This window comes from Rousettus aegyptiacus, unplaced genomic scaffold (assembly GCF_014176215.1).
Source record: "Rousettus aegyptiacus isolate mRouAeg1 unplaced genomic scaffold, mRouAeg1.p scaffold_m13_p_7, whole genome shotgun sequence".
NCBI lineage: Eukaryota > Metazoa > Chordata > Mammalia > Chiroptera > Pteropodidae > Rousettus > Rousettus aegyptiacus.
The window spans coordinates 22,687,536-22,706,807 of NW_023416310.1; the positions used below are offsets into that span (position 1 = coordinate 22,687,536).

Genomic DNA, 19,272 nt, shown 5'->3' on the forward strand with positions numbered 1-19,272 from the left:
TAGAGCTATAAAAGTAACATTTCTATGTTCACTGGAATTAAGTTAGTACAAATATGAAGCTGATTCTGATAAAGATGTATGATAAACTTTAAAGGAACACTAAAAAACCCTCAAAAATATAATGAAAAATCATTAACTAAATGAAAAAGCTACCTTAGAAAACCATTCACTCAGTGCAAAAGGAGAAAGAGGAACAAAAAAAGATGTGAGACATATAGAAATAGAATTGCAATGAAATTTTATAACATATTTGCCATTAAATGTAAGAATATCAGTAATACTTACTTCTCAAACCACAGAGTGAGATTAGTGGTGTGCCGGATCATTTTCAGAAGATTAGGAGAATTAATTTCTTTGTCTTCTTTTGTCCACACACTTCCAACTAATTCCGATGGCTGTACAGCTCTAAAATCAGCAAGATATAATTCTACATGATACTTTTCCCCTCCAGGAGACTGTTTTATTAAGTAAATGAGATAAATAAAACTAAACTCCCATATAAAACTTTCCTCTTATACCAACAGAAAGGTGTATGACAAGGCATAACAAAAAATTATAATTATGCATATTTTTCTATATATTAAAAATATTTTTATGCATGAACTTGTGTACTTTTATTATTGCTTTACAATTGCATTTTGCTTTGGGCAAGGTTGAGATTTCTTCATATCTTTCCGAGCACATAACAAATATTGAACAAACTAGGGTGACAAAGTAGTTTGGGACAGTTCTTTTAAATGATATCTGTTACAATAATCAGCCCAATGATATATGATAATCACTGCAATTTGTAAATCTTTTTTTTCCCTCTGAAGGAAAGAGGAAGAACTCAACCGCAAAAGGATCCTGGGAAATAAAATAGATTCTAACACTCATTTTTGAGAATAGTGATGATCTTTGGTGGAAGGAGATCGCTATAACTGACCATGGCTTAAATTCACAACTGCAACGGCAGAAGCTAACTTCCTGAGCCCTTACTTTGTGCTAAGCACTGTACATATGTTGACTATTTTAAATTTCACAACAGCCCCAGGAGTAAGTACTATCATTAGGTCCATTTTGCTTTCGAGGAAACTAAGAGGCTGAGGGATTAAAGTTACACAAGAAGGTTAAAGTTGCCCAAGAATACTAAGCCAGCAATTGGTAAAGGCAGGATTTGAACCTAGCTTTACCGACGAGGGGTGACTGCAGACAGAGAGAAGCGGTAAATCCAGACAGAGCAAGGGTGATCAAGGTGTGGAAGAGGAGCCTTCTATACATCAAGCCTTATGACTAGACAATTCATATACTATCTCTATATGTCTTATAACAATCCTGTAAGGCAGAAACCAGTATTTTATTTTAAAAATTAAAACAAATCATTCCTTTGAAGTGATTTTTTAGCTTGAATGTCAAATTACATACCGATATAGATCTGATTCAAGTAAAGTGAGTTGTCGAGCAATTTCTATTGGGTGTAAGGTGAGCAGATCAAAAGTCTCTATGTGCCCAGGTCTGCTTATATGCCACTCAACTGTGGGAGGTGAACTCTGAAATGTAATATTATGACCTGGTCCATTGTCTCTTGCAATTTTTTTCCTTTGGATTATTTTAGTGATGGATTCGACCCATTTTTTCATTGCTTTACCTGAAATACATTACATTTTAAATAACATTTAAATACTTTTCACTCAATATTTTATTTTTTAAAATAGTTTAAAATCATACAAGTGATACTTGAATATATCTTTGCTATAAAAATTTCAAATGATCAAAATTTAAAAAATGGAAGTTCCCCTTTACCCTTTCCCCGTTCCCTATATCAGTCACACTCTTCTTCACATGCGTAACCACTGTTAATAATTTGGTATATATTCTTCCATATCCTTTCTAAATGAAATTAGAAAGTAATTTATTTGTAGAGATTTTTCACTTCTATCATTCTGTACTGCATTTCAAAATATTATTTTAGAGCCCTCTAAAAAAAGATTTATCTTACACTAATAAGATTTATAAGGACTATACACATTCGCTGTTAATCTAATTAACATTGCATTTTTTTTTTTTTAAATAAACAAAACAGTGCCAGAGGACTGAGTCCTTCAATTCAGTGTGAGTTTTTGATGTGGTTTATTTTATACTATGCATGAAGGTACTATTATTTAACCTTTTATTGTCTGATTCTCATGTGGAGTATACAATAGAAATGGAAACAAGTTTGTCTAGGGCATCCTTAGACCCATACAATCATATAATCTTTAAAACTAGAAGGGAAACTCTGGAGATCATCAAGCCTAGCTCCTCATATTACTGATGAGGAAAATGAAGTATAAAGAGCCAAAGCAAAAAGTTTGCCCAAAGTCATGTATCTGATGTGTGGCAGTGTTGGGAACAGAACTCTTGTTTCTCTGTTCTCAGTTCACTAAACACTGCTGCTTCCCTGATTTATGCACGATTCACCTTACTGTAGCCAAGTCAACTTCCATCAGTGGTGTTATAACGGCACTATAGTTCCTAACTCTCCTGTTATATGCACTTTCAGATAAGTGTAAGGACAACACAAATTGAGACTTTAAAATTCAATTTAAAAATAATCAGTAAGTTGATTTACTACATGAAACTACATTGGGTCAACAGGGTAATTACTGAGCAATATGTAGGTCAAAAATGTTGTTTGATGAAAATTAAAAATGTTTTCAAATTGTTATGCTAACACTATTATAAACACCTCTTAACAACAATGACCAGTAATGACATCAACTGACAGTCACCATGTAGGTACTTTTATCACACATAAAACTGTGCACTTAAAAAAAAAATCATACCTCTTACTGTCCCAATAAATTCCTCCATTCGCTGCAAAAGATCTGCATCTCTTTCAAAATCGTAGAAGTGATGCTCAACCCAGTGCCGACATACGTTTAATACTCTATGACATTAACACACAAGAGTAATTGAATCACGTGGGAACTCAGGCATAAATGTTTCTAATAATGAATGGTATAAATGAAAATAGTAACTCTCACCTAATTAATACTTAAAAGTGGTTTACCATTTTCAAAATTCTATGTTAATTAAGACTTGTACAATAATTTCTGATAATTGCTTTTCATTCATTTTACCTCCTCTTTGCTTAGGAAAGATCCTTATTTACTTCAACTCTGAAACAACACTTCAATGAAGACGTATTTACTTCAGTTATTTATTTAATGCTTACCGCAGTTGTACAGGCTGTATATATTCTTTTCTAAATCTTTTTAGTTCTGCACTCAAGGGTTGATCTCCATTCTCAATAGCAATGCGATCAGCTTCTGTTGGCTCAGGCTCTGGAATTTCAAACCTAACATAAAACAGAACAAATTAAAGAAAATACTAATTATATCAAATTATACAAATAGAAAAGTACAAACCTTTTCACTAGTCACACAATCAAGAGAGCACTGTAAAAATTACTAAGGTCATACATATCAGTCAATAATGTAAAGGTCAATGATCTTATTTTACTTTTAAAAAGAAAATACTTGCCAATATAGATTAAACTAGACACACAATAAAGAATACATAATAAGTCTTGAAACAAATATGATTATAAAGTTATGGGACTGATGTACATTTTTTGGCTTGCACATTTACTCTAAATCAGTCAAAATAATACTTTTTAAGAGTAATGCTTGAAAAGTTGACTGCCCTTAGGGTGGACAAAACATTCTGATTATAGTATTTGTTCACTGACAAGGTGTTTTTCTCAACACATGGTAAATATTTGAAAAACTCTGTTTAGAACATCTAAATCATAAAAATTTGAATTTCTTGATCTAAATTATATATTTTATATAGTTAAACCCGATTAATTTATAATTTTGAAATTTCACATACTGATTTTCCATATAAAAAATGGCTATTTTTGTCTTTAATCAAAACTAACATATTATAAAATAGTCATCTAAAGATTTTATTAAAAATAATAAAAAATAAAAAAGATTTCACTTCCTAAAAAGTGCCCATGAACTACAATTTAAAGCTCATCCAATATATTTCCAAGAAACACAAAATCTTAGCTCAATCTCTTTTAAAAAGAATAAAGAATTTAAAATTAAATTGACAGACCTTTCTATTATAAGACTCAGTAGTTCTTGAGGTTTACAAAAGGATCTGTATGTTGTAAGAAATGTCCGAACAAAATTGGGATCTAAGAAGAAAAAGAAAAAAAAAATCTTATTCAAATCTTTGCTTCATAATGATTAAAACTATTATTTACATTTTCAGAAGAGATCAAACAATTTTAAGTCTCCAAATGTTTTGCCCACATAGAATGCTTTGGACTTTGTAATGAACTACTAGTTTTAGTGCTTCCTTAATTAGTGTCAAAACTATGGCTACCGAAATTTTACATCAACCATTTTCTTGACCTCTACACACGCTGACTAGCTGACCTTAAACTTATCATCAGCCGCAGGAATGTGAAGAGAAGAAAGGCAAAGGCAAAGGCAAAGGCAGAGCACAGAAGCAAGCTCCTACCTCTAGCCTGGATCTCAGAGTATCACCAGTTGGTTTATCTTGCTCGTAAAGAGAAAGGCCACAGCAATAATCTATTACTTTTCCTGACACCCAGACTAGTTTATCTAGGATCAATTATCTAGATTTCTTTCAATCATGTTAACAGAGCATACCAACTAGAAATTGGATCTTATAATATTGTAGATTGTTAAATAATTTCTAAATTACTTTATTTGCTAGAGGTCTTTCTTAATTAAAACTGCTAAAAGATGCTTACAAATACTTGTAGGTGGTGAAAACTATTAAAAGTGCAAGAACATGCTGATTTGGTTGTATTTATAGTTTTTAATTCCTTTTATTTCAAGTAGTCACAATGAGAGTTCAATCATAAGAGCAGAAGTCTCCAACCCCTTCCATGAGAGGACCTACTTTTTATTCACATCTCCATGAAGTCAAACAGGTGGTTGACTGAGTGTGATCACTTCCCCAGGCCTGGCCTACTCCAGTCTCTCCCTGACAGTAGTCTCCCAAATTGTGGAGAAAGGCTGCTGTCATCAGTACAAGGGACCTGGCTGTCATATTCTGTATAAAGAGGGGGAGAAACACCTTCCCACAATGGAAAAAAAAAATAACTTCTGTAACTCATATTTCATCAAGATCCACATTTAGTTGTTAAGAGTTGTTAAAAAGGAGGGAAGAGTTCATTAAGTTGAGTTTTTTTACTGGAAACATTCTTTTCCATTTTACACTAGGTAAGCTCTAATTTAATGAAAAACTTGAGAGTAGCAAATACCTTTATTTTTGTTAGCCTAGAGACCTGTGGATCTTTTATAAGAAGTACAATGTCTTTTATTAGCATAGGATTTAGCAAGAATCAGAATTTTTTTGGAAATTTTCTATTTACACTGACTCTGATTAAGAACTCCAAATTTAGCCTTAAAATAATATTAACTTTCTTTCCCCCCAAAAGCCAATCCATGGGTTTATCACAAAATAGAAATCTATTTCCAATCTATGTGGTCATCAAGATAATGAACTGATTCAAATATCAGACAACCTTAAATTTAATATATTTTTAAGTTAAAGAAATATTTAATAACAAAAATACATTGGTTTTAAATGCACCTCTTTTCCTTTAGCTTGATACCTTCTGAGGCTAGAGTGGGTTACTGATAAAAGTAATTTAAATACGTATAATCCTTTAGTAATTTCCTCTCTGTTGGTATTTTATTGTTTGTCTTCAGTTACAGAGTTCCTCAAACGTTAAAGACTAATGTCTCATCCAGAAGAAAAGATTTTAAAACAGAAGGCTGTACAAGATTTTAAAACAGAGATTTAGATCGGTATCATCACAATCCTCCCTTTCAAGAATCTTCTTCCTGTTCTGCAAATATTTGTAAGGTGAGGCTACTCACAACATCATGTGTTTAGGAAGCAAAAGCAGCGGCCACTGCAGTGATACTGAGCTGTCACTGTTGGAGAGAGTGCAGACCTTTAGTACAAAGTGCTCCAAGTATCCTTGAGCACTGTTCCCGCTTTAGGGTGATTGGTCTTTTTTTTAAGAGAAAGGTTTATTTCAGTCTAAATGTCTAAAATAGATATTCTGATTGAGTTCTTCTCAAATATTACTTAAGTCAAGCTAAAAAGTTGTGGGGTACCAAAGGTACTTTTAAGTTGAAAAACAATAAAAGTTATAAGAGAATTAAAACATGCTTCTAAAAAAGTGGCTATTTTTAAAGGCATATTATTTTAAAATAACCTTTTCATCTTAAACCAAAATTTCTGGCTACTTCAGTACTTTAGTAACTGACGACAATGCTGGGAAAGTCATGCTGTGCCTCAGGGCCACATCAGCCAAACGGAGATCACATCAACTCCTCATGCCTGTTATATAAGGTCCTCAAAGAGTATTCTCATAATTTATTCCTTACAATTTCTGTGAAGTGAGTAGGGCCAGTGATGTTTTTCCTTTTCTATGTATAAGAGAAGTAACGAAGACCTATCTAGGATCACAGTAGAACAACAGAGATGGAACCATAATCTAGATTGTGTGATTTCTGATTTGGTGCTTTTTCCTACTGTATTACATAACCTCCAGGATGAAAGGATCCCTTAAGGTTTCCACAGCGGTGAGATCTAAATATAAAGAATGAACCCAAGAATTATATAATCACTATAGAACTTTACATAATTCAGAATGTAGTTATGAACTGCTAATCTTGAATAAAGACAAGAGAAATTCATTGAAAAATTAGCAATCTAATTATGATTCTATAATTTTTGTTAAGCCTTCCAGGTTTTAGGAAGTATCTATCAGCTGCACCTTCCTGTATACTGTATTCAGAAGAGGAGTTGTTGAGGCTGGAGGTGAAATAAACATGCCTACAATCATCAGTTGGACTGAGTTCCAAAGTGACTCAAGTTTAAGTTGTTTTTAGCTTGATTAGCAATCAGAGCAGTCTTGCCAAAAACCAGCAGAAACTAAAAATAAAGAAAATTTGGCAAAAGTTTAAGTACTTTCAAAAATATCTTAAAGGCTGCATATATTCCCAGGCTTGTATTAATTTTGACTTTATTTTTAGTCTAATGCAGTGGAAAATTGCTAATGAATAAAAAACATATTAAGAGAGGACATACATCTGTATTTGAAATTTAACACAAAAGTACATATTCTAGGAGCTACTTTTATTTCTATTGATTTCTCCATTTCAGTGATTGTAACATATGCTGTCACACTAACTACCGGAGGCTTTTACCTTACTGATGATGTAAAGGACTGAGATGATTTGGTATTTTAAAAATATCCATTAATAAAGACAGGTTATATAATTTTCTAATAAAACAAAGTACCTACTTATATTTATCAGGCAATGATAAAAATTAAGCTATTGCCTCTGTTTGTTGTGGAGTAGCAGTTATCTAGGTATATTATAAGATGTTTCAGAGACAGATGGAAGACAAATGCATAAAAATACAAAATCCAGACCGGTTTAGTTTTAAAATATAAGCAAAAACAAATATTTGTGGAGAAAATGAAAATCAACAATTTTGATATTCTCCTTCTCTGTTTATCCTTTGCTTGTGGATGTAACTCCACAAACTTCTGTCTCCAACTAAACCCTAATGAATTTCAATATAAGTAATGACAAACATTGTGCTTTCTCTCTTCTGACTTTCAAATTCCTGTACTAAGATTTCCACCGTGCTCACTACCTCTCAGCATCCCTCTCTCTAAAGAACCTCTTTATACAAATACTTGCCAACTCCGCCATCAAGTCCTTGGTCTAGACTCAGGTTATTTCGAACATAAATTGTAGTTACTATCTTCTGCTGGTTTTCTAGTGCCTGTCTCCCTCACTCTAAAACCATTCTTCCATAGTATTTTATTGCACAATTCTTCTAAATCTGAGGAACTCAGAATATATTTAATGTCAGAATATAGTAAACTAGATTTGAGGTGATAAAGTCAACACTTTTCTTCTTACTTACTTATTTTGACCAACACTTGACATTTTATTTAGCAGGATCAATTAAATTTATTAAATATTTATTACATAGAGAGTTATTTATGTAAAGAACACCCCCTCCCCCAACTATCACAGTGAAACACTGTTAGTCAGGATGTCTGTTCATGTGACAATTCTCCCTTTAATACAGCCATGTAAAAAGCTAAAAGGAACAATAAGCTTCTCAGCAAGGATTTATAAACAATCACTCCTGAATTCCTTAAAAAAGGAAACACGCTATGCTGACGCACAAACACTTAAAAAAAAATCAGAGTTTAAAAATAGAAAAGTGCTGCCCTATAGATCAAAAACTATTCAAAAGATTTTTTAGAAGTTAAAACTCACAAACTGAGCTTATATAGGACACAAAGCCAGAAGAAATCTGAGGCAGGTTTTTGAAGATTTTCTCTCTGAGGGCATAAAATAGCCATAAATACTTTAAAGAAAAATATCAACTGGCCTAAGTTTTTTCAGTACCATTTTCCATAAAAGAGAAGTTCACTATGCATGGGAAACACCTTTTCCACACACTTCAATATGAAAAACTTTTATTTCCATATAATGTCAGTTCTGAATTATTACTCCTACACCATGAGGTTACCTTATTTCTCTAAAATAAAACATCAAACCAGACAGACATACCATCACCAAACATTTCTTTACCCACGTTGTTTTAAGTCTCAGTATTAATTTGTACTTTATTTTCTATAACTAACTGGAATGAAATTCCTACTCTCATCTCCTCTTATTTATACATATTGCTTTCTGCTTTCTTACTGTAGGTAAGGAAAGTCTCTCTCCATATCCTTGCCAGATTCAGAATGACCCACTAACTAAGTAGTTACCCACCAGCATATGGGATGAATAAAGTTCTGATGTAGTTAGTGAATTACTGTATGTCCAGAAACACTGGATCTGAGAGACAAGCTATGGATTATATTTCACGTAAGACCCTGTTGGAATCTTTTAACCTTTTCTCCCAGGAAGTTTTCCTTTATAGAGCAAACAGCAATAGACTATTGACTGGGTTTTGTTAAAAACTAAAATTATGATGACAAGTATCTAACTATATACTAAAATGTATGCATTAAAATGAAACTTTATCTATAGTTAGAACTTATTACCTATTTCGATAAGAAAAAAAAATTATTCTGACTATACCTTCATGGTAGACCTGTGTTTGTCTAGACATGAACAAGCCATTTATATTACTGGCTATTCAACAAAGCAAGCAATTTCTTATTTTTATTATTCAATATACAAAATAAAAATTATATTTGAATGAAAAAACTTCACCTTGTATGAGTTAGCGTAACATGGTGGAAAATGTATTCCATTAAGAGTCACGAAACCCAATTTCTAGTCCTCATTCTGCAATTACCTGATGATATGATTTCTGACAAATCACATAACCTTCAGGACTCTTTGGTTTTCGTCTATAAGTGAGGGATTGGTCACCTTATTTAATGCTAGAGATCTATAGCTTTATTTCATAAATTATTGTTCAAACACTTGAAGGACTGCAGTGGCTGAAGCCACATTGAAGTCAGAATTAAGTAATATTAAACTAGTTTTTTTTTGACATCTGACTAATCCATAATCTAAAAAATAAGCATAAGTAGTGCTTATAAGTTATTAAAGCTTCTCACTGTATTATATTCAATGTCATATGATTCAATACAATAAAGCTATAGATGGTCTATTAAAAATACATTCTTTATTGCCAGTGATATGTTTAATGATAGACCTTACAGAAGAGCCCAAACTAATATTAATATTAATTTGTGTGTACTATAAACCATAACTTATGAAAGCTGCTTGTGGATTGTAGTTACACAATATATTTATTTATGATGAAAATTAAAATATTCAATTAAGCTTCAAAAGAGGAAAGAAAAGGAAAATGTCAAAAAAACTTAGCCATAAATCTTTTAAAACCAACACTGGAATTTTATTCCACATGAAATTAAAGAAATTTTTTTAAAACTAACCTTTAAAAAAAGTAATACGATCTTATCAATTTAAATTTAGACATATTTAACTTTGCAAAGTTTTATAAATCTATAAATTTAACTTTTATATTAACTAGAAGTACGACCATTTAAAATATTATTCTCAAAAGCTAAAAATTAATACAAATGGAGCAACTATCAACAGTAACTAATAAAACACCATGGCAAAAATATTGTGTCCATAGACTTGGCTAGCATTGTGTACATTAAGGAGAGAAGACTGCCAAATTTATAGCAAAACTATCAGCTATTTTTGCTCATGTTTTATTCTTTTTAAGTGTCCTCGTTCAAAAAATAATTTAAAAACACAGTTCCACAGAAAAGAAGTATTTAACTGTAGTTCTGCAACTGCTTATAAGGTCTGTGAAATACAGCAGTTTAAAGAAAATTTGTACGATTAACAATGATAAGTTCTGTGAAATACAGCAAGCGGTGTAAATTTTTATCATTAACAATCGAGTTTTACAGAAACAACTATATTACAAATTGTGCAATCTGACAATGTCTTCAAACTCAAATACCACTAATTTGTGATAGTAAAGACTAGTAAGTCTTCTTCAGCACCTTGCCACTTATATTTATCTACAGGAAAAAATAGTAACACTTCTGTCTTAGGACTTTTAGTATTTAATGTAAGGATTAATTTTACCTTAAACAGTCTAAGAACTCAAAACAAAGGTATTTAAAGTAAATGGTGGACAGTTTAAAAAGCTTATGCCAAAAAAAAAACACCTGTGAGTCTTCTAAGACACTTAAAATGAGCATGATGTGGCAAGAAGAGAAATTTGTACTTTTAGAACCTTAAAAGTTCCTTAAAAGTAGCAAAGACGTGTGTATTTTGCAACCACGAATTTCGGGTAATTCAATAAAACATTTTTGTAGTTGTATTCTAGATCCTAAAGAGTATACAGAAGTTGATGAAGATCAACTAAATAGGTAGGTCATATACTAATTACTAAAATTTATATCTCTCAAAAAGTTTTATATGTAAATAAGATGACAGAATAATCTAATTCTTTTTCATGTAAAATCCTAGGCAACTTATTTAAATTTCCTGTGCCTTGATTTGCTTTTTTATTTCGGAAGCAGTAAAATAAATACACTGACTATAAAAGTTTCTAGGTGAAAAATCAACACTAAAATTGGAATCCCAGACTAGTTTTCTTTCATTATATTCATCACATTTCAGCTGCTGCCTGCTACTACTAAATGGTATGTGCTTAGAGAACTCAAGCTGCTTTTAAAATCAGCCTATGGAAAACATTATTATTTTTCTATAGAAAAGTCTAGGAAAAGAATTGCCAATTAGAGGTTGAATAAAAACTGAAAACAAAACACTGGCTTACTTATCACAGAGACATGTGGTGATAATGAAACATTATATTTATAAAAATGCTTTAATATGAGTAATAAAAATATTCAAACTTAATTTTACTTTTTTGCAAGGTGGCCCTGATAGTTTCCAGGCCATATAAGTATTTCTGACTGGACATTTAATAAATTGAACAGATTAGCATTATCAAATGGTATTCATCTTTATTATAATGGATTAATAAATATCTTTAAAAGTTTAATTCAATACCAGAATAGTTTCCAAACAGAAGTGAGAAGCCATTTATAGGACTTTAAAAATTTAAGAAAAATTTCCCCAGGAACATACATCTCTTAGAGACAGGAATATATTTAGGCAAGAAATATGGAGATGAAGGTTAACTTTCACATTCAACTACTTAAGAATAGTATTTATAAAAATTACATTTGATTTTATATGCTTTTGTGATCAAAACAGTGTCTGAAAAAGCATCTCTATTTACAAAGAGCTTTCATGTATAGTATTTCACTTATTGTTCCCAATAACATTTTAAGGTAGCTGTTGTGATGTTGATTTTTGAGATGAAAAACTAAGGTTCTGAGACCTTAAAGAACTATGTATGATAGAGTGAGGGTGTAAACCCAAACTCAATGCTCTTTCTACTATACCACACTCTTAGCATTTTACAATTATCAAACTTCCTACTATGTAGGAAAGTTGAAGGTTGAAGAACATTGGATTACCATTGTTACTTATTAGAAGAAATAAATTTACTTTAAAAATGAATCATTATGTGTTTCTTACCTCTCAAACATTGTATTTGATTCAGCCTAGAGCAATATTCCTAGGGTAGTTTGGACATTTTCGTCCTGCTAAGGCGAAAATGTTTTCTTAAATAGCATCAGTTGTAAAAAGCAAAACGTACTGAAACTTAAATGACTTCCAAGATTGCTAAATTTAATTAGTTTTAGAAAAGGAATTTAAGAATAAGCAATGCTGTGTATATCTGTACTACCAGCACAATTTTAGTGATGGAAGTACATTAAAACTTTTGATCTTAATTATAATGATAGCAAAAAAAAAAGAAAGAAAAAAAAGTAAAGGTGTAAAATAGTTTTTTAGACCCTAATGATGATTTTTCACTACATTTAAGTCTTGTTACTGTCACTTTCTAACTGGGTAGATTTAGCCAAGTAACTTTACTTTCTCACTTATAACTCCGGTTGTAAAGTTAAAAATAATATATGTAAATGTGGTATGAAAAAGTATAAAATTTCAAAGAAATATAAAGTGGCAGTCTTTTTGTTAAAGGAAAATGAACTCTGATAATGCAGAGGTCTTTTGTTGTTAGTTTGCTTTCTATTTTAGGCACAATGACCAGCGTAGCGAAAATAGGCTTGAAGCAGGAAAATAAAAGTGACAGGCAACTTCGTATTTCTTACCTGCGTACATATGGTATGTGAGCCTCTCTATCAGTTTAATAACAGTTCCTGCTTTGATAATTGGAATTCCAGCCTTGGGCTGCATGTTTTCTTCAAATATTATGTTCTCTTCAGAGTCAGGCTCTGCAAATCTATAAACATCAGCACTAGGGAGCCTCATCTGCTCCTCCTTCTCTTCCTGTAGCATTGTCACATCAAGCATCCTTTCCAGTGTACTTCGGTACTGTAAAGATATCAATGCTGCCATCCAATTGTTTTTCTCTTCAGCTGACTTGGCAGAAAATATAACACTATTTTCATCTTTTAAAATTATTTCAAAAGCATGCTTGTATTCACTGGTGTCATCTTTGTCATTAATTTGTACCTTTCTCATAAAAAACTTTTCTTTAAGACGATATTCTGCATTACTAGCACCAGGAAGTCTTGGCTGCCCATGATTTGATTTACAGCAAATCATTAAGCCATCAAAGAGAAATATGTGTCTCTCATGTTTGGCTCCTACACGTGTAAGAGTTCCTTCCATTATAAATTCATTGCAACACTGTCCAATGTCTTTTCCCTCCCAACCATCAATATTCTTCTGAATCTCATTCATTTTCTTGATTGCTAGTTGTTTCCCCTTCATTTGCTGACTATAAAACCGACATGCAGATTCACTGGGATAAAGGAAAAAACATTATTAGTACACAGATGACAGAGAACCTAGAATTTGAGTAAATAAAGGTCAGTATAAAAGTATATTTTAAAAAGTTACATTGAGAAGGTTTTCACTAATTCTCCGAATATATTAGTGTTACAAAACTGCACAACTTTGGAAACTGAAGCAACACATTAGAGACATTTTTTTAGTGCTCTAAAAAGAACAATGACAAAATTCTATCCTACAAATTCAGCTACAGAAATATTATTTCTACCTTGGCATCTAAAAATTTAGAATGACAAATATTAAAAAGTAGGCCAATACAGTGAAAAAAAGTAATTTAAGAAGTTTAAAAAAATTATTTAGAAATGCTTAAGTGGACAAGACCCAAAGCTAAAAACATGCACATATTATAATTAGGAAACTGGAAGCAATATTATCTGAATTAATGCCTCAAGTTATATAATCCCTAAAATAAAGGCTACTAGTAATTTTACTTTGACAGAACAATGATGTTGACATAAATATACCCAATATATTTTACTCTATCTCTCCTTCAGCTTACCAGTTGACTCTCAGGAGGTCTTGTCTGGGAGTATGCAAGGAAAATGCACAATATGAAAGGTTTTTCAAACAATAACAAATTCTCTTGGCTTTGATGTCACTTCCTCTGAAAGACCAAGCTTGTCACTAAAACTATTTTCTTCATTGTTTACTTGAGAAGGAAACTGAGATCCCTGAATTTATACCATAATATTCAAGGTGAAAAAGAGGATTATAAAAAAGCAAAATTAATCACCTCAGTCTTCGTTTTGCAAGACTTTTAGAACATATTTTTTCCATACCACTTTGAACATTAAGCAAAGCTGTTATTGCTTGTTTCAAACATTCCTTGTCTTCTTGATCTTCACTCTTTTCTTCTAACTGCTGTAAAGTGAAAATGACATATCTGAACCAGTAGAACAGTTTGGACAAAAAATAATAAGCTCATTTTATTTAAGGATAAATAAAGCTAACACTGACTCAACTCTTTCTACTACCACAATAATTTTTTAAAATGTCATAAAATATAGTGAGTCTTTTCCTTATTTATGTATTACTATCCATATCAACATGCAACCAAGTTTCCCACATTAAAAAAAAAAGAGTAGAAATAGTGTAAAAAGATGTCACACACTTGTGAAGGCAGTAATGTGCAGTTTCCCAGATGCATCTATGACCGAAAATAAATGAGGGACATAAATTATCTTTTAACTTTATAAGACTTATTAGCACAGCAGCAGGCATGTAGATGAGATCTTTTTGATGTGTGCGATTCAGTCTTAGGTTTCTGATTCCAACATTAATGTTGTAGGCAAGAGGATGATAAGGAAGATAAATATACAGAGAAGGATACAATATAGTGGAGAGGAACTTGAAGACACAAAACCTAGGATCAAATTTTGACTGTACTTCTCTGTGACCTTGGGGAAAATTACTTGACTTCTGAGCCTCACTTTTCCCATCTGTCAAATGAGTTTTATAAAAAGCTGCCTTGCCTACTTTACGGGGTTGTTATAAAAATCAAAGCACTTTGTAAATGGTAACATACAATGTAAGCACAGGTAGTTTTCTATGTTATTCTACTACAGAATTAACAGTATCAAGAAGAACTTTCTCAGTATTCACATTAAGATTTTGAGTAAAACTAGAAATACACATATTAGTGAAACTCAAATACATTTTCTATTAGTGACAAATATACTACATATGACAGAAAAACCATACTTAAAAAGGATAATCATCATCAATAAGTACTAATTATAAATAGAATAAAGTGGATATAAGGCAAGCTAGCAATTAACTGAGGTATGAGTGACAATAATTCAGTAACCTTATAAAGCTGTTTCTGACGGCCAAAAAGGAAAACTTAAGACATAACATTTACTTGATATAGCTTTCTTGCAACATTTAACAACACTTACTCTCTACCATAAAGGGAAAGACTTGAGAAATAAAACTATAAAAATAGTTGAAGTTATTGATAAAGATTTACTTTTCAATGAGCTTCACTATTCACTAGTATTTTAAGGGTTCTATGTTCTTGAGAGGTGTTCCTTAAAGATTAACCATACATTCCTTTCTGCTTTGACTGATAAAGATTAGTGATAAACACGCATACATACACACAAGTGTATACGCATGACTTGTGAAAAGTAAACATATTTCTATTCAATGCCTCAAACCATTTTTATAAAAATAATTTACTTAAAATATCTTCATGCTCAAATATTCCAGAAGTAATAAATACCATATTGTAATGTCTATTTAATGCTCAGCTTTTATTATCCAAATGTCTTATATCATTACTGAAAATTCACCATATTTTCCACTAGAGACATAATCTGCACTTTTTAGAAAAATACTCAGTCTCAATTGTGTTAAGTAAAATAAAAATCTCTTCATAATAGTTTCCAACATAAGGACAAAAAGAAAAAATAGACCCCAAAGAATAAAAGAGACTTTAAAATATATACATTAAAAATACTCAAATACTTTTTACTCAGAGTACTGTTCTTCACTACGGCCAACTAGATTAATGAAAGTCAATGGCCAAGTGTTCATAAAGAAAGATACTAGGTTTTTACTGGTAGGCCAAAGGCTGGCTTTGGATAATCAAAGTACTTCCCGTCTTTCTTATTCTCAACTATTAACCTCCCATTTGGGAAAAGTTTTGGAGATAAAATGTTACTATTAACTTTACCAAGTTTACACTTCAAAGACAGCAGATAATCTAACACTGAAAACAATATTCAATAAGGGCAAAATTCTACATGGTATAATAATGAAAGCATCACTAAAGAGTGACCTATTTCATTTAGTTGTTTCAGAATTTGATCACTCAATATTCAAGTTAATATGACACATGGCAATTTTTAAAAGAGTTGACACACATAGGTAGCACATTCTATTATTTGATATATTTACATTATTAATTCAGGCAAACATACCTAAAGTCATACATACAAAATACACAGTTCTAACACACAAAAAGAATTATGAAAGTAAATTCATTTAGACATGAATTTGATTATTCTATTCTAAAAATGGTTCAAATATCTGGACCATTTATCATTTAACTTAGCATTGTACATATAGAATATACAAATATCTTAAAAAAATTAATATATTTTAAAACCACAAACCCAAAGTCTATTTTAAAACCCATAAACCTTTTTATATCTAATATAAAACTTTTTAATGAAATAATTTTTAAATATTTTTTTTACTTTCATAGACTTAGTCAAGCATCTAAAATACATTTCAATATAATAAATGACATTTCTTATAAGTATTCTTTGCTCCTTTTACTCAATATAGCTGATTTAGACTAAGCATTAGTATAGAATAATTCAAGCTAACTACCATCAAAGGGGTGGCTTACTGTTGCTACAGAAACAAAGCAGTGGCAATTAGCATGTAAATGAGACTCCACAAAGCAGATCCTCTTGTTACCAAAGTGATATTCAATATCAATTCATGGACGCCTATTTCATAACATTCATTGTGTAATAGCAACAATTAAATTTACAAATGCAGTTCATTTAAATAATTGTAAAAAATTACCAAATCCTGAGATTATATTGCTGTATATGAGATTATATTTAAATTTATTTAGAGTCTACGGCCATGCCACCCTGAACAAGCCCAATCCCATCTGATCTCAGAAGCTAAGTAGGATCAGGCCTGGTTAGTACTTGGATGAGAGACCACATAGGAAGAACAGGTGCTGCAGGCATAAAAAAATACAGAATAAGGGATTGTAAACTGACAAGGTCCTTGCAATCTGTGAGATCAACCAAGGGTTGCCTCACCTAAAAACAAACAAACAAACAAATTTATTTAGAGAATTATGTTCTATTGCACAATGAAAACTTTTATGCTCTATGGAGAATATAAATATTAAATTTTTAATAGAAAAAAGCCACTTTTACCAGCGATTACTTTTTTTTGGAAATAAGTAGGAAGGGCAGTAGTAAATACGGTATATTGCCTGTCTAAAGGAAACCTTGAGAGATAAATGGGTTAAATTTAAGGAGCTGTGAGCTGGAAAAGAACATGAACAATTATATTCAGGGGAGGAATAAAATTCAAGATTGGTTTATACATAAAAAATAAAGTGTTGTACCTTTTTTTTATGAGTTCAACTAATTCACATACATATAATATTTTCTTTTACAAAATTTGAATTCCTGTTTTTATTTCTAGAAATTAATTTTTCCAACATGAAAGTATATAAAATGAAGGAACTGCCATTTACTTGATGGCAGAGGCAGACAGGACCAAAATCCAGGATTCCTGACTCTCAGTCCAGTGACCTTTTCAATATGCTACTCAAAGAACTAAAATGACTTTGGAATACCTAATTAGAAAATATTCAGCAAATAAAACCTATTCCATTCAAACATGTAAACTGCAATGCACAAGGATGACAAAACATATAACAAAGAAACATACATTATAATTGTCTAAGTCTTAGGGCATAAAAAGAAAGATTTATCTTTATCTTAAATAATGTATATATAAAAAGAGCTCAAAATGTGAGAACACAAGCAAAGATGGGGATCACATTCGGATTTTAGAATGGTTACTGGTACACTGTTTGATAACCTACTAGAGCAGATTACAGCGTAGAAAATACACAGTCAAAGAATAAATTTAAGTTACTAGTCTCTTAACAGATGCACGGCATATTATCCAATTATTTCAGAAACCAACTCCTTAAACCAACTGCCCTTGATTCTTTGCTATGGCATCACTCAACTATTCCATTGAAGGCTGAGTGCAAGAACGGCAATGACACGCAGGGAAATGAACTATTCTTTTACAGTAGCAGCACAACTAAAAGCTATGGGTGAAGATGACGAAATTCTTAACTAAAACAAGATTTAGAAGCTGTAAACTCCAATTACGCATGCTATTTTTTACATCAGTAAGTAAATTTTATAACCGGTTCCTTCCTTTTCCCACCAAAAATTATTTTTTAAATTAAAATGATTTCATATATGCAGATAATCCTTACAATACACAAAGTTTCAACTAGTAATGTTAATGATATTAACAAAATTTGATCTTTTACTTAACCAACCTAAGCCCTCATTTTCACCCAAGACAACTGAGAAAGATGGTCATTACTAAGGCTGTAGAGATTACATGTAATAAATAGTATAAATTTACAGTATAAATAAATAGTATAAATAACTCTTCCATAATTATAATTTAAATAAAACAGCATCTTTATTAAATTAGCCAATAATTGACAATAAAAAAATAAAATCTTAAAATGTAAATTAAAACATGACTTATAATTCACTATTAGGAAATAAAAACAAAATTCTCAAAGCTTTTTGAGAAAAGTGAAAAATTTTATTGAGGTAAGTAGTCTTTTGTATACTTTTAAAAACTACAATATTAACAGTAGCTGAGTGGGAAAATAAACTCAAAAGAGCAGATCTACAGGGGAAGGCAATCAAGTCTCAATCAATTAACTTAACAAATATTTAATTAACCATTATTTATAAGCAATGAAAATGTGACAGTGAGCAAGCCAAACAGATCCCTGCTATTAGAGCTTAGAGTGTAAAAGAGAAGACAAATGAATGACAAAGCGCTATGATGGTGAAAATATAGAGCATTTTGGAAATACACAAGAGCCCTTGACCTAATAAAGGGAGACCAGATGGCAGAGAAGGTTTCCAGAAGGAAATGACTATAAGACCTGAAGAATAAGAATGGATTAGCCATGGGAAACAGAGGTACAAGAATGCACTAGGCAGAGGAAATAGCATGTGCGATTCAGAGACTTTTAGGACCAGGACTGAGAAAAACTGGCGACAGGGAGAGC

At 31.4% G+C, this 19,272-nt stretch overlaps 1 protein-coding gene and 1 pseudogene across 5 annotated transcripts in view; one reads left to right on the forward strand and one right to left on the reverse strand.

Annotated features, from left to right (window-relative positions):
- Positions 1-19,272, reverse strand: part of SOS1 (SOS Ras/Rac guanine nucleotide exchange factor 1) — a 129,769-nt gene that overhangs the window by 27,599 nt on the left and 82,898 nt on the right. For all 5 annotated transcript variants that reach the window (XM_016162183.2, XM_016162194.2, XM_016162176.2 and 2 more), the window contains 7 exons: positions 14,188-14,315; positions 12,749-13,404; positions 4,087-4,168; positions 3,197-3,319; positions 2,805-2,908; positions 1,405-1,627; positions 286-405 (listed from right to left, as the gene is read on the reverse strand). In XM_016162183.2, the coding sequence (XP_016017669.1) occupies positions 286-405; positions 1,405-1,627; positions 2,805-2,908; positions 3,197-3,319; positions 4,087-4,168; positions 12,749-13,404; positions 14,188-14,315 (1,436 nt within the window). The remainder of the gene's footprint in view (positions 1-285; positions 406-1,404; positions 1,628-2,804; positions 2,909-3,196; positions 3,320-4,086; positions 4,169-12,748; positions 13,405-14,187; positions 14,316-19,272) is intronic.
- Positions 17,048-17,166, forward strand: LOC118605694 (annotated as a pseudogene).